This window comes from Hemibagrus wyckioides, linkage group LG09 (genome assembly GCF_019097595.1).
Source record: "Hemibagrus wyckioides isolate EC202008001 linkage group LG09, SWU_Hwy_1.0, whole genome shotgun sequence".
Lineage (NCBI taxonomy): Eukaryota > Metazoa > Chordata > Actinopteri > Siluriformes > Bagridae > Hemibagrus > Hemibagrus wyckioides.
Window position 1 is genome coordinate 25618063 of NC_080718.1, and position 15266 is coordinate 25633328.

Below are 15266 nucleotides of genomic sequence, written 5' to 3' on the forward strand. Positions count from 1 at the left end.
ATTAAAAAAAATAAGCTGTAAACAAAGGAAAAAATAATAAAACAATATGTACACAGATTTAATTTGAAAATTAAATATTATTATATTATATTATAGGAAAAACATTGTGCAAAAAGCATATTTAATTCTCAGAAATCATGGTTTAGCCTCATTTATGTCTTGTGAAAAAAATAAAATAAATAAAAATAATTAATAAATAAATAATAAATAAATAAAGTGCAAAAAATCTAATTGCAACACAATGGCCAACAATTATTCATGATTTTGCCTTAATTAATATATATATATATATATATATATATATATATATATATATATATATATATATATATATATATATTATATAAAATATACAAATAATATATATTTATATATAAAATATATAATAAAATATATAAATAATATATATAAGGCATATATATATTTATAAACCATGATTTCTGAGAATTAAATATGCTTTTTGCACAATGTTTTTCCTGGTAGTTTTTTAGCATCCCTTCTTTGCCATGTTAGCAACATTAGCCTTGTCACTCCAGTGGAAAAACTAAAAGCAAACATACCCCATGTCTTGGCTGATGGATTACATTTGGGGTAAAAGAGTAATGCCATGTAAACACCAGGAACTTCAAACCACAAGCAAATTGTGAAGATGTGCTTGGATTATGGAGATCAGGCTGCACTGAGAGAACTGAGGGAATATTCTCGGTAATGAGCTCACTGTCTTAATAAGTTCATTTTAATCAGATACTAACATCAAATATCTGTCTTGGGACATTTAGAGTTACTTTCTATTATCCACACATAAAGAATTTGCACCTTCTACACTACTTTATTACTTCTAATGATTGCTAATGAGCATTACACTTTATTAAAAAAACAAACAAAAAAACAAATGGTCCCAGAAAGATCTAGGGTATCTTCAGACTGTTTTACTATCAAAACATTAAATTGAACAAAAACATTAATCAAATTTAATCTCCTGACATCTTCATTTAATTAGTGCAACTTATACCCTTTCATGTTCAGTGTCCACACTCACAGGCCACTCATTTAAGGCTGTTTATAAAAATATATATGATATAAATCACCTCCAAACAACTAATTACACCATTTAACCATTTAGTGTAGTCTTCTCAATTCGGTCAGGACATCTCAGGCATTTCTATACAAACCATACACAAAAAGCCTTCTCAAGTTAAATAAATAAAAAAATAAATGAACAAAATAAATAAATGAGTGAATAAATAGATAAATAAATGAATGAATGAATGAATGAATACATGAATACATAAATAAATACATAAATAAATGAATGAAAGAATGAATAAACGAACAAACGAATGAATGAATAAATGAATGAATGGATAAATGAATGAATGAATGAACAAACGAATGAATGAATGAAGGTTAGACATTATATAACTTCAAACTAACTAATTTTTTAAATCCCATTTTAACAATCTGATATCCTTTAATGCTAGCTGACTTCAGCTACAATTAATTTAAGCCTTTTATGCAATTATTGGGTAGTAAAACCCTCTAAAAATCATTTATTCATGAAAGGGTTAAAACATGAAACATTGTGAAGCATTGAAACAGATTCACTTTCACAAGGTGAGAATTGAGTCACGTGACCTCATAAGTCGGGTTCTTTCTCCTGATTGGTTAGGTTTTTTTTTGTTTTTTTTAAACCGATTCACCTGTGCAGGTGAGAGTGAGGTATGTCATTAGAAGGTAAACTGGTGAAGAGTGATTGAAACACTGAGGCAAAGGGGAAATTAAGTCTCATATACAGTTTTCTACAAACGTAAGTTTATAAAAATGACTTTTAAGCTGAAGATTTGGACTTTTTTTTGGTGTGTATGTAACACTGATGATTAATTCATTGCTGTTAAATAATTTAGTTTACACTTGAGTTTAACGTGTGTCTGGGTGAGAGTGTCTGTCCTGGGAGGTTGTGCTCATGTTGCTTGGTTTGTATTCAGTAAAATGTGATGAGCAAGAACTGAAAAGATCCATAATTTTTGTTTGGATGTTTTAATACTGAAGAGATCTTTTTGGATTGTCTTTCTAGCAAAATGGCTGCAAAGAGTCTTGATACATCAATTTTGCTTTCAGTATAAACACTTAGGTCTCCAACACAACCCTTAACAAACAGCGGCTTAGATTTCATGGCCATGTTTACGTTGCTGTTTCTTAGTTTCCTGTTGTCATATTAACATAGTTTGCCATGTTGTTGCAGTTAGATGCAAGTACACTATTGCCAAAAGTTTTGGGACACCCCTCCAAATCATTGAATTTAGGTGGTGTTTTTCAGGGCTTGGGCTCGGCCCCTTAGTTTCAGTGAAAGGAACTCTTAATGCTTCAACATGCCAAGACAATTTCATGCTCCCAACTTTGTGGGAACAGTTTGGGGATGACCCCTTCCTTTTCCAACATGACTGCACACCAGTGCACAAAGCAAGGTCTATAAAGACATGGATGAGTGAGGTTGGTGTGGAGGAACTTGACTGGCCTGACTTCAACTTGATAGAACACTTTTGGGATGAATTAGAGCGGATTGCAAGCCAGACCTTCTCGTCCAGCATCAATGCCTGACCTCACAAATGTCAAAAATTCCCATAAACACACTCCTAAACCTTGTGGAAAGTCTTCCCAGAAGAGTTGAAGCTGTTATAGCTGCAAAGGGTGGGCCAACTCCATATTACATTCATGTGCATGTAAAGGCAGACATCCCAGTTTTGGCCTGGCTCACAGTCTCTGCTCTAATTCATCCCAAAGGTTTTCTATCAGGTTGAGGTCAGGACTCAAGTTTCCTCCACACCAAACTCACGCATTCTTGTCCTTATGGACCTTGCTTTGTGCACTGGTGTGCAGTCATGTTGGAACAGGAAACACAAAGAAACTGTCCAAAATGTCTTGGTATGCTGAAGCATTAAGAGTTTCTTTCACTTGGACTAAGGGGCCGAGCCCAACACCTAAAATCAATGATTTGGAGGGGTGTCCCAAAACTTCTGCCAATATAGTTTATATTCACCATGGTATTGTAAGAAATGTAATTCCCACCACTGAATGCATTCTGTGCTATATGGTTTGGTTGTGTGATGAAAATCTGCTGCCATTTTCTGGTATTGTTTTCTGACACTTGGGCTCTGATTGTACAGAAAAATGATCGCTTCAAACTGTAACATCAAAATTCGCACCACTCTTGTGCAATCTGGTCAGCTAAAGTGAGTAGCATCACATCTGGGGTCTACCACATTTTTAATCACACAGCTAATTTGTCACTTGGGTTAAACACTGAGTGATCAAAGCTGCAATATTCACAGTGCAAAATATTACAGTAAAGATGACAAAACCCCAAAGGGCCATAAAATACCTTCTAAACAAGCCAAACTTGTCTAAAGTGACCAAATCTCTAATGATTATTTGTTTCTTTATGTTGTCTTGTTCTTCCAGATGTGCCCTTGATGCTTTCAGTATAGATCTTTTTAATTTCGCTTCATCTTCCGAGAGCAGACAAAGCAGTCAGAGCAGCACTTGTACAGCGAACGGTCCAGGGATGTCCACCACCTCTCAGAAGCACAGAGACTTCGTGGCTGAGCCCATGGGGGATAAACCGGTCACTGCTCTGTCGGGCATCGGGGACGTTCTGGGGAAGAAGCTGACAGAGCAGGGCTTTGACAAAGTGAGCTTCATGACTGGCTACGCAATGATGTTGGGTAAAGACGTTGTGGGCTTGTTAGAGTTCTCCTGTCTTGTTCCTCACTCTGTGGCTTCCTCAAAGAGTGTTTAAGCATTCTTTCTAACTTCCTAAAAAGTGTCTACTCACTCTTTTCAGAAAGCAAAGCCTTTTAATTATTCTATTCACCACGTCCCTCGTAGATGTACTGGTTATCTCTGATTAAATTTCTGTCTCTGTTGGGAAGCCAGGTGATGTTTGGACAGAAATAAATGAAATGTACATAGAAGCTGCAAAAATCTTTAAATCGGCCCAATCCGATAGATTTGCCTTGCTCATGAGCTTAAGCTAAATACGATTTGCAAATGTATTCATATTTAAAAGCAGAGCTGTTAGCAAAACAGAACACGAAACATGTTCAATGCAAGCTAGGAAACGAAATCCAACTCCAGTGCCAGTGAGCTGTGGTCAGTGATGACGGCTCAGATAACAGTAACAATAATAGTGCTGGGATAAAGCGTCTGAAAGCTTAGATCTTATTATTTGGGTTTTTTTAAGTTGCATTAAGGAGAGATGACCTCCTGAAGGTCCTGTTGAATAATAAGCTCTTCACCTGTAAATGACAGACATGCTATAGACCTCGGATACTTGATACTAATCGGTGGCTCTATGTTTCAGGCATTTGTAGTGTTGGGTCAGTTCCTTTTGCTGAGGAAGGACTGTGAACTCTTCTCTGAGTGGCTGAAGGACACCAGCGGGGCAAATTCGAGGCAAGCGGCCTCCTGTTCACAGTGTCTGGCTGAATGGTGTGACGCTTTTCTCTGAATCCGGTGGCATTGTCCTTCCTTTCAGTAATTTAATTTCTTGTGTCATCAAGGAACAGGTTAAACCTTTGAACAAACATCATCTATATATTTGTCATTCATTAGTACTGATGTATTTGATGTTATGTAAATGCATGGATTATTCTTAATAAAATATGAAAATACTTTGAAAAGAATAAAGTTTGGAGAAGATTTTTAGCAGGTTTCAGTGACTTAACCCCATGATGATTTGCCACACGGTTTGGAAAAACCTACAAATGACCAATAAAGTAAATTGGAATCTGTGTGTCAAGGAAACCAGCTGCCATACTGTTCTGTGTTCAACATCTTACATTTTAAAGATGAGCTTGATTTTATCCTTACGAATGAAACCTGGGCAAGTTGGAACAGGCAAAATACCGAAATGAGGAAATGCACAGGATTCAGAAATGCTGCTGCTGCATGTCCTTAAACGTTGCAACAGTTCAGTCTGAAAGTATCGGCAGTTGTATAGCAAAAAGCTTGCTGTCTCAATACTTTTGGACTGTATGTGTCAAATTAATGCGGTCACAAGATCACTTCTTTACTCACACACCTTGGATACTAGGGATTGTATGTCTTTTATATTGCTTTTATGTTAAGCTCGTATTTAGTTATCAGAATAGCAAATGATATACACAATAGTATATGCATACACTACTCACAAAAAGTTAAGGATATTTGGCTTTTGGGTGAAATTTATGGAAAATGTTAAAAGTTCACACTACAGTGATATATCATGAAAGTAGGGCATTTAAGTAGAAGCATGCAATGGTGATTTTACTCATCTCAAACAATTTATTGAAATAAAAGCCAACAACAGTGGTGGGTATACCACAACAAGAAATGTCAATGTCTCAATAATTTGTCATGTGCCCTTGACCACCAATTACAGCTTGACAACGACGTCTCATGCTGTTCACGAGTCGACTTATTGTCTGCTGAGGCATGGCATTCCACTCTTCTTGAAGGGCGGCCCTCAGGTCATTGAGGTTCTGGGGTGCAGGGTTACGAGCCTCTACACGGCGTCTCAGCTGATCCCATAGGTTTTCTATATGATTCAGGTCTGGAGAAAGTGCAGGCCACTCCATTTGAGGTACCCCAGCCTCCAGCAGCCGTTCCCTAATGATGCGACCTCGATGAGCTGGAGCATTGTCGTCCATGAAGATGAAATTAGGCCTGTGTTGTTCAAGCAGGGGCACAATGACTGGATTAATGATGTTATTCAGGTAGTATTGGCTTGTCACTGTACCATTCACAAGATGGAGGGCAGTTCTGTATTGTGTAGACACACCTGCCCAGACTGTAACACCACCACAACAGTGGCTGATGCATAGTGCTCTCCTTGACGTCTCTAACATAGTTGGTGGCCATCATTTCTGCTCAACCTGAATTGACTTTCATCAGAAAACAGCACTGAGGCCCACTGGTCCCTCGTCCAGCGTAAATGCTCCCTGGCCTGACGCCTGTGCCTGGTGGTGTGGTCAGGTACCCTTGCAGGTCATCTAGCACACAGACCACGCTGATGTAAACGGTTTCGAATGGTCTGACGTGACACTTGGGTGCCTCTCACCTCCCTTAAATGTGCCTGGAGTTGAGTGGCATTCATCATCCGGTTCCGCAGGGCACTGTTCACAATGAAGTGGTCATTAACGTGGGATGTGGCCAAAGGACATGTGCATTCAAAAGTGTAGAGAAGGTCAAATTAAGTTCACCTGGAAAGGTTATAGTGCATTTTAAGTGCATCCTGAAATTTCACCTGAAAGCCAAATATCCTTAACTTTTTGTGAGTAGTGTGTATATTCTTTATTGGCTAGTACAATTAACAGGTCATCCTGATGGACTTTTTAGTAGTACACTAAGGAAATATGGACCATTAGTGTGTCTCTCTTATCTGGGAACCTTTGTAAATGCCTTTTTTTTTTATTAAAAGGGAGTTTTAAAGGTAATTGGTGGCCCTTTAGATCCCAAACGTTCACTTTAAATAAGCATAACATTATGACCACTGAGAGGTGACGTGAATAAGACTGATGATCTCCTCATCATGGCACCTGTTAGTGGGGGGGGTATATTAGGCAGCAAGTCAACATTTTGTCCTCAAAGTTGATGTTAGAAGCAGGAAAAATGGACAAGCGTAAGGATTTGAGCGAGTTTGACCAAGGGCCAAATTGTGATGGCTAGACCACTGGATCAGAGCATCTCCAAAACTGCAGCTCTTGTGGGGTGTTCCCGGTCTGCAGTGGTCAGGATCTATCAAAAGTGGTCCAGGAAGGAACAGTGGTGAACCGGAGACAGGGTCATGGGCGGTCAAGGCTCACTGATGCACGCGGGGAGTGAACGCTGGTTTGTGCCATCCGATCCAACAGACGAGCTACTGTTGCTCAGACTGCTGAAGAAGTTAAAGCTGGTTCTGATAGAAAGGTGTCAGAATACACAGTGCATTGCAGTTTGTTGTGTTTTGGCAGCAAAAGGGGGACCAACATGTAATGAGGTGGTCATAGTTGAGGTGGGCATAATGTTATGCCTGATCGGGGTCTAGTCACTGTTGAATAGCACTTCATTTAAAAGTTCTGTTAAACACTGCCCTCTGGTGTCCAGAGGTGCACAGTACACCAGCCATGGCACCCGCTAGTGGGCTAAAAATGCTGCTTCGCCATCCAAGTCACGTCTGAGTGCTTTCACATGGCAGTATTCACATTTCACATTCACATTTCAAGTCTTTTAAGTCACATTTTTATTTTAAAACGTTTACGTCGAAGAAAACATTAGCTAAAGCGGCTTTTGTGGTGACTAGGGGGAAAAAACGGCCACGCGACATGTTCTCTGTTACCATAACCCTATATATATTTGTTTGTGTGTGTATATACACTGAACAAAATTATGCCCCCATTTTTCATGAGCTGAACTCAAAGATCTAAGACTTTTTCTATGTACACAAAAGGCCTATTTCTCTCAAATATTGTTCACAAATCTGTCTAAATCTGTGTTAGTGAGCACTTCTCCTTTGCCGAGATAATTCATCCACCTCACAGGCGTGGCATATCAAGATGCTGATTAGACAGCATGATTATTGCCCAGGTGTGCCTTAGGCTGGCCACAATAAAAGGCCACTCTAAAATGTGCAGTTTTATCACAGCACAATGCCACAGATGTCGCAAGTTTTGAGGGAGCGTGCAATTGACATAATGACTGCAGGAATGTTCACCAGAGCTGTTGCCCGTGAATTTAATGTTCATTTCTCTACCATAAGCCCTCTCCAAAGGCGTTTCAGAGAATTTGGTAGTACATCCAACCCGCCTCACTACCGCAGACCACGTGTAACCACACCAGCCCAGGACCTCCAAGATCGTCTGAGACCAGCCACCAGGACAGCTGCTGCAACAATCGGTTTGCATAACCAAAGAATTTCTGCACAAATTGTCAGAAACCGTCTCAGGGAGCTCATCTGCATGCTCGTCGTCCTCATCGGGGTCTCGACCTGACTGCAGTTTGTCATCGTAACCGATTTGTGTGGGCAAATGCTCACATTCGATGGCACCTGGCACTTTGGAGAGGTGTTCTCTTCACGTATGAATCCCGGTTTTCACTGTACAGGGCAGATGGCAGACAGCGTGTATGCCATCGTGTGATGAGCGGTTTGCTGATGTCAATGTTGTGGATCGAGTGGCCCGTGGTGGCGGTGGGGTTATGGTATGGGCAGGCGTATGTTTTATGGACAACGATGTTGGACAACGGCGTATGTTTTATGTTTTATGGCCAGCCTAAGGCACACCTGTGCAATAATCATGCTGTCTAATCAGCATCTTGATATGCCACACCTGTGAGGTGGATGAATTATCTCGGCAAAGGAGAAGTGCTCACTAACACAGATTTAGACAGATTTGTGAAAAATATTTGAGAGAAATAGGCCTTTTGTGTACATAGAAAAAGTCTTAGATCTTTGAGTTCAGCTCATGAAAAATGGGAGCAAAAACAAAAGTGTTGCGTTTATAATTTTGTTCAGTGTATATATACAGTGGCGGACCATCAGGGCCAGCAAGGCCTTCTCTGCTGGCCTAAACAGCAGTGATATGAATCACTGACTTGCATTTTAATATATTTAGTACTGTATATTTTTCCATGAATGTGTATTAAACTATTCCCAGTAGTCTATTCTCTACATTTCATAGCTTTTCTCTCGGTTGCGCTGCTTCCAGTAGTGTATATTTATGAGAAGAGTATTTATCCAATCATATTTCAGCTAGTGGCTGACATCATGAGTTCCCAGAGTGAAAATATCCCTCAAGGCCTTCAGAATTAAAAGTGCAGGTGCCCATAGCTTAAAATAAGTGGCAATCAAATTGTTACCTTAACCAATCAGATTTCGAGTTGGTGTCACTGGGCCCATCTAGCAGGCATACGATTACATCAGCAATTTCCCATCCTTTGATTGGATAATTGGAGTAGTCAGAGGCAGCGACCCGCCCATATACATTGTTTCTATATTTGCTGCGTCTCATTTCGGATGCTGCGTCCTCCGGAGATTGCAGTTTGCTGCATACGGCATCAAGAATCTCTTTTTTCAGAAAAGTAACCCTAATAAAATGGACTGTTCCTTGTGAAATACTGTAGACTAATTTCTTTTTTTACTTTTAATTTAATGGTTGATTAGTATCTATTGCTGTGGCGTCCAGGGGCAATTCTAGAATTTTCATTTAAGGGAGGCTCAGCCCCCAATGAGGGTATAATAGTAAAAATAAATAAATAAAATAAAGGTTTGACTAACAGGGAAGGACGGTAAACTTATTGCAGCATTCCACTGTATTGCATAGATGTGTATAACATTTGAGTACTGAACAAGCCAGATACAAGTCTTCCTGATCTCACACACACACACACTTGTCCTCTGATCTTTGCGCTCGGACGCCGCAGTCTGTGGATTGAAGAACGCGCTGAAAGACGGGGAGGAGCCGAAATCTGCGGCCGTTTTCATTTGAAATTTAAAGGGGACTGAGGAGATCACCAGTTTCTGTACAGTTTATGGAGAATCGCAGAATTTTAGGAGGGCTGAGTAGAAAATGGCTTGGCGACGCCCATGGTGGCGTCATAATGCTGGTATAGAGGTGGATTAATTCAGGAAGGATACCAGTGAAGGCCTAGGTGTGAAATGCACGGCCCGCCACTGATATCTGATATATATATGTATGTGTATATGAAATGTTTACAATTAAATACAATTAAAATGACTTACAATTATTATGATTTTTTCTTAAACTACAACGGTATGGTCACGTGACTTTAACATCGCCAAACAGAGTCATGTGACTTTAACGCAACAGGTATGGTCACGTGTCTTTAACATCACCAGACAGAGTCATGTGACTTTAACTCAACAGGTACGATCACGTGACTTTAACATCACCAGACAGAGTCATGTGACTTTAACTCAACAGGTACGGTCACGTGACTTTAACATCACCAGACAGAGTCATGTGACTTTAACTCAACAGGTACGGTCACGTGACTTTAACATCACCAGACAGAGTCATGTGACTTTAACTCAACAGGTACGGTCACGTGACTTTAACATCACCAGGCAAAGTTACATGACTAACATCACCCGGCACAGTCACATGACTTCACCATCACCAGGCACAGTCACATGACTTCACCATCACCAGGCACAGTCACATGACGTCACCATCACCACGCAGCAGTGCTGTCGTAGTAGAACATGAGATTCCTGATTAAGTTCCAGTACGTCACGTCACGTCACGTCACGTCACGCTTCCTTTAAACAACAAAATTTGCTGACTTCAGGGCAATGGATCAGGAGAAACGCTAACTCACTTCTGGGCTCCTGCATCACAAGAAACCACAAAGAAGCGTCAACTCTTCTGTCCTGAAGATGAAGGACAACTTGAAGTCACAGCCAGGGCGGACTGGCCATCGGGAGCACCGGACATTTCCCGGTGGCCTGACGGTTGTTCTGACCTGCCGCCGCTAGGAATGAATCTTCGGACCGCTCAATTTACGGATCAAGAAATCGCGGGGTGAAAATGACATCGCCACATGACCCATCTTCAGCGAGGTACTGCCCGATCGGCTGTTTCCAGAGACAGGTAAGAGGTATAGTTGTGTTTGACTTGAAGAGGACGCTTTCATCATAAGCAACTTACAACAGATCAAATCAAACCAACAAACCAGCAAACATGTAAGTGCTGTGATGTGACAAGTCTCGTTTACTCTAACGCAGCACATATAGTAGGGTTTTTTAAACTAATAAATAAAAAGTAGATAGAATAGAGAGGTGGGTGAAGATTTTTGATAACAAATAAAAGAAATCATAGAAGTAGAATAGTGTTAGTGTTAGGGTTAGATGGGGATAGGAGTATTTTCTGGTGCCACATTTGACCAGAAATAATTTCTTCTTCTTCTTCTTCTTCTTCTTCTTCTTCTAAGTGTAAGGTAAGTAAAACTCTTAGAACAATATGTGCTTTTATGATTTATGAGATCAGTAGTAGGAGTGTAATACACAATTAATATAAGGATATATTATTGAGTGTGTGTGTGTGTGAGAGAGAGAGAGAGAGAGAGAGAGAGAGAGAGATTGATTCAGCGAAAGATGAAAGAGACAGTAAAAAAGCCTTGATTATCCATTTAATTTATTTTGCCTGTCCTCAGTCCAAGGATTTTGATTTATTCACTAGTGCTAATCACATACTGTTTACTCTTACTGCTCTGTTCGTGTGCTACTGAGTGAACATTTCTTAGCTTTTATTACATTTGTGTTTCTGATACTTGTGATATTCTGTACTTGATCATTGGAAATACGTCAAATATATATTTTATATTTGTCTGTGGTGTGGTAGTAAAGCTGTGACTCCACCCCTGGAGTTTATGCAGGCTGTGACTCCACCCCTGGAGTTCATGCAGGTTGTAACTCCACCCCTGGAGTTCATGCAGGTTGTAACTCCACCCCTGGAGTTTGTGCAGGTTGTGACTCCACCCTTGGAGTTTATGCAGGTTGTAACTCCACCCTTGGAGTTTATGCAGGTTGTAACTCCACCCCTGAAGTTTGTGCAGGTTCTGACTCCACCCCTGGAGTTCATGCAGGTTGTAACTCTACCGCTAAGTGTATGTAGGCTCTGACTCCAACAGCAGATTTTTTAGCAGGCTCTGACTCCAGCACTGGAGTTTTAGCAGCCTCTGACTCCAACACCAGATTTTTAGCTGGTTGTAACTTTACTCCAATGGATTTTGTGCAGGCTGTGACTCCACCCCTGGAGGTCATGCAGGTTGTGACTCCACCCCGGATTTTTATGAGGTTATAACTCCATTCCTGGAGTAACTCCATTCCACATCTTTTTTTGCAAGTTGTGATTTCACCCCTGGAGTTTACGTAGGCTGTGACTCCATCGCTGGAGTTTATTCAGGCTCTGACTCCACTGGATTTTTAACAGACTCTGACTCTAGCACCGGATTTTTAGCAGGTTGTAACTCTACTTCAATGCATTTAATGCAGGCAGTGACTCCACCCCTGCAGTTTACGCAGGTTGTAACTCCACCATTTGTTTTGTTGGAGGTTGTGACTCCGCCCCTGGAGTTTATGCAGGCTGTGATTCCATCGCTGAGTGTATGTAGACTGATTCCAGCACCGGATTTTTAGCAGGCTCTGACTCCACCACCAGATTTTTAGCAGGCTCTGACTCCAACGCTGGATTTTTTGCACCCCTGGAGTTTATGTAGGTTGGAACTCCATTTCAGGTGTTTTGACTTCATTCCTGGAGTCCATACGTAGGCTGTGACTCCATTGCTGGAGTTTATTCAGGCTCTAGATTTAAAGTTAGACAGAGAGTCAAGGTTACGGATGTCTGGAGGTAAAGAATTCCAGAGCCGGGGAGCAGAGCAACAGAAAGCCCTCTGCCCCATGGTGGCGAGACGAGCAGAAGGCACAGAAAGATGAAGAGAAGAGGCAGATGTAAGAGAATGAGACGGAACATGAATATGGAGAAGATCAGACAAGTAAGAAGGGGCAAGATTGTGAATAGCTTTAAAAGTGAGAAGAAGAATCTTAAAGTGCGAAGCTTGACCAGAAGCCAGTGAAGCTGCTGTAAAACCGGAGTGATGTGGTGAAATGAAGGAGTTTTAGTGATGATACGAGCTGCTGAGTTTTGAACCAGTTGAAGTTTAAGAAGAGATTTATGAGAGAGACCAAAAATAAGGGAGTTACAATAGTCAATACAGGAGGTAACAAGATTGTGAACAAGAATAGCAGTAGCATTCTGTGTAAGGGAAGGACGAAGACGGTTGATATTACGTAGATGGAAATACGCAGACCGGGTAATGTTATTAATATGTGATTGAAATGAGAGTGTACTGTCCAGGAGGACACCCAAACTCTTAACCTGAGTAGAAGGGGAAACAATAGAATTGTCAATAGAGAGGGAGAAGCTATTTATTTTAGATAAAGTTGATTTAGTACCAATTAAAAGAAATTCAGTTTTCTCACTATTTAATTTGAGGAAGTTGGAAGAGAACCAGGATTTGAGTTCATTAAAGCAGTCAAGAAGAGAGGAAGGAGGAAGGGTAGCATCAGGGTTGCTGGAGTAATAGAGTTGGGTGTCATCCCCATAACAGTGGAATAGAATACTGTATTTTCGAAAGATATTGCCAAGAGGAAGAAGGTAGATGATGAAAAGAAGAGGTCCAAGGACAGAACCTTGTGGGACTCCAGTGTTAACAGGGGAAGATTTGGAACTAAAAGAGTGTAATTTGATGAACTGTGTGCGCTCTGATAAATATGATTTAAACCAGTCCAGAGAGGTGTTAGTAATGCCAATTGAGAAGTCGATTAAGAAGGATGGTATGAGAAATGGTATCAAGGGCCGCACTTAGATCAAGAAGGATAAGAATGGTGACTGAGCCAGAATCAGCTGCCATGAGAAGGTCATTAGTAATTTTTAAAAGGGCAGTTTCAGTGCTATGAAAAGGGCGAAAACCAGACTGGAAGTGTTCATACAAGTTATTACAAGTTAAATGAGAATGAAGTTGAGAAGCAACTATTTTTTCAAGGATTTTTGAAAGAAAAGGTAAGTTGGAGATTATTGAAATTACTAGAATCGGCACCAGACTTTTTCAGAATTGGAGTAATAGCGGCAGTTTTAAGTGGGATAGGAACAATTCCAGTAGTAAGAGAGGAGCAAATGATAGCAGAAATAAGAGGAATCAGAGAGGGAAGACAGGCCTTGACCAGAACAGTGGGAAGCGGATCTAGCGAACAAGTAGAAGACTTAGACTTATGTATAAGATCTGAAATATCTGAATTGGTAGAAAACTGGAAAGCGGAGAAAGGATAAGGAATAGGGTAAGATTCAGAAGAAGTAGTAAGGGAGGATGGTGAGCCTAAGTGCAGATGAATTTTGTATATTTTATCATTGAAAAAGGACATCAGAAAGTTGCAAAAGGCAGATGAATATAGATGAGAAGGCAAAGAACATTGGGGACTAAAAACAGTATTGAAAAGTGAAAACAGCATCTTAATTTTGCCTACATAGGAACATATTAAACCAGAATAATACCTGGATTTAGTATTAACAATACAGTTCTTATATTGCAGAGTATGACTTATTTACAAATCTTTGTGGGCAGTAAGACCAGTTTTCCTATAAAGCCGTTCAAGCTGACAACATTTGGCTTTCATTAGCCGGAGCTCAGAAGTAAACCAATGTGCAGAGTGAGAAAAGGTGACTGTCCTTGTTTTCAGAGGAGCAAAAGAGTTTAGAATACTATTAAGACCATCATTATAATGAAGAACCAGATCATCAGGGTTGGATAAGTTGTTAATGTTCATAAGATTATCAATACCACAGGAAAGAGTATCAGAACTGATGTCCTTAATATTGTGAAATGAGATGATACGAGGTTGCTTCATTACAGAAAGAGAGAGTTGAACATTGAATGAGAGAAGTAAGTGATCAGTTATAGGAAGATCATCAGCTGTACAAACCGAAGGAATAAGACCAGAACAGCAAATTAAGTCCAAAATGTGTCCCTTTGAGTGAGTAGGAAAGTCAATATGCTGCTGGAAACCAAAACTCTCAAGACAGGCAACAAAGTCTCTAGTAAGAGGGTGGTTAATATTGTCAGTGTGTATATTAAAGTCACCCAACAATATTATATTTGAGGAAAGAGTGATTAAGTGGGTGAGAAAAGCAGCAAAATCATTTTTTTCATCAAATCATCAAATTTTTTTGCAGGTTGTGACTCCACCACTGGAGTTTGTACAGGTTGTGATCACACCACTGAGTGTATGTAGGCTCTGAGGCCAGCACCAGATATTTAGCAGGCTCTGACTCCAACTCCAACACTGGGTTTTTTTCAGGTTGTAATCCTACTGCAATGGATTTTATGCAGGCTGTGACTCCACCCCTAGAGTTTACGTAGGCTATGACTCCATCGCTGGAGTTTATGCAGGCTGTGACTCCACCCCTGGAGTTTACGTAGGCTATGACTCCATCGCTGGAGTTTATGCAGGCTCTGACTCCACCGGATTTTTAGCAGGCTCTGACTGTAGCACCGGATTTTTTGACAGAATCTGACTCCACCACCGGATTTTTAGCAGGCTCTGACTTCAATGCATTTAATGCAGGCAGTGACTCCACCCCTGCAGTTTATGCAGGTTGTAACTCCATTCCACTTCTTCTTTTTTTTTGCAAGTTGTGATTTCACCCCTGGAGTTTACGTAGGCTGTGACTCCATGA

At 40.4% G+C, this 15266-nt stretch overlaps 1 protein-coding gene across 1 annotated transcript; it reads left to right on the forward strand.

Annotated features, from left to right (window-relative positions):
* The first annotated feature begins 1695 nt into the window (after nt 1-1695).
* LOC131359683 (barrier-to-autointegration factor-like protein) lies at nt 1696-4589 on the forward strand. Its single transcript, XM_058399720.1, has 3 exons — nt 1696-1807; nt 3460-3688; nt 4361-4589. The coding sequence occupies exons 2-3, from the start codon at nt 3563-3565 to the stop codon at nt 4505-4507; spliced, it is 273 nt and encodes a 90-aa protein (XP_058255703.1). The 5' UTR covers nt 1696-1807; nt 3460-3562; the 3' UTR covers nt 4508-4589.
* The last annotated feature ends 10677 nt before the right edge of the window (nt 4590-15266 follow it).

Coding starts and splice junctions, on each gene's coding strand:
- LOC131359683 (XM_058399720.1), top strand. CDS start 3,563: ATGTCCACCACCTCTCAGAAGCACAGAGACTTCGTGGCTGAGCCCATG. Junction 3,689..4,360: donor CAGAGCAGGGCTTTGACAAA/GTGAGCTTCATG, acceptor TCTATGTTTCAG/GCATTTGTAGTGTTGGGTCA.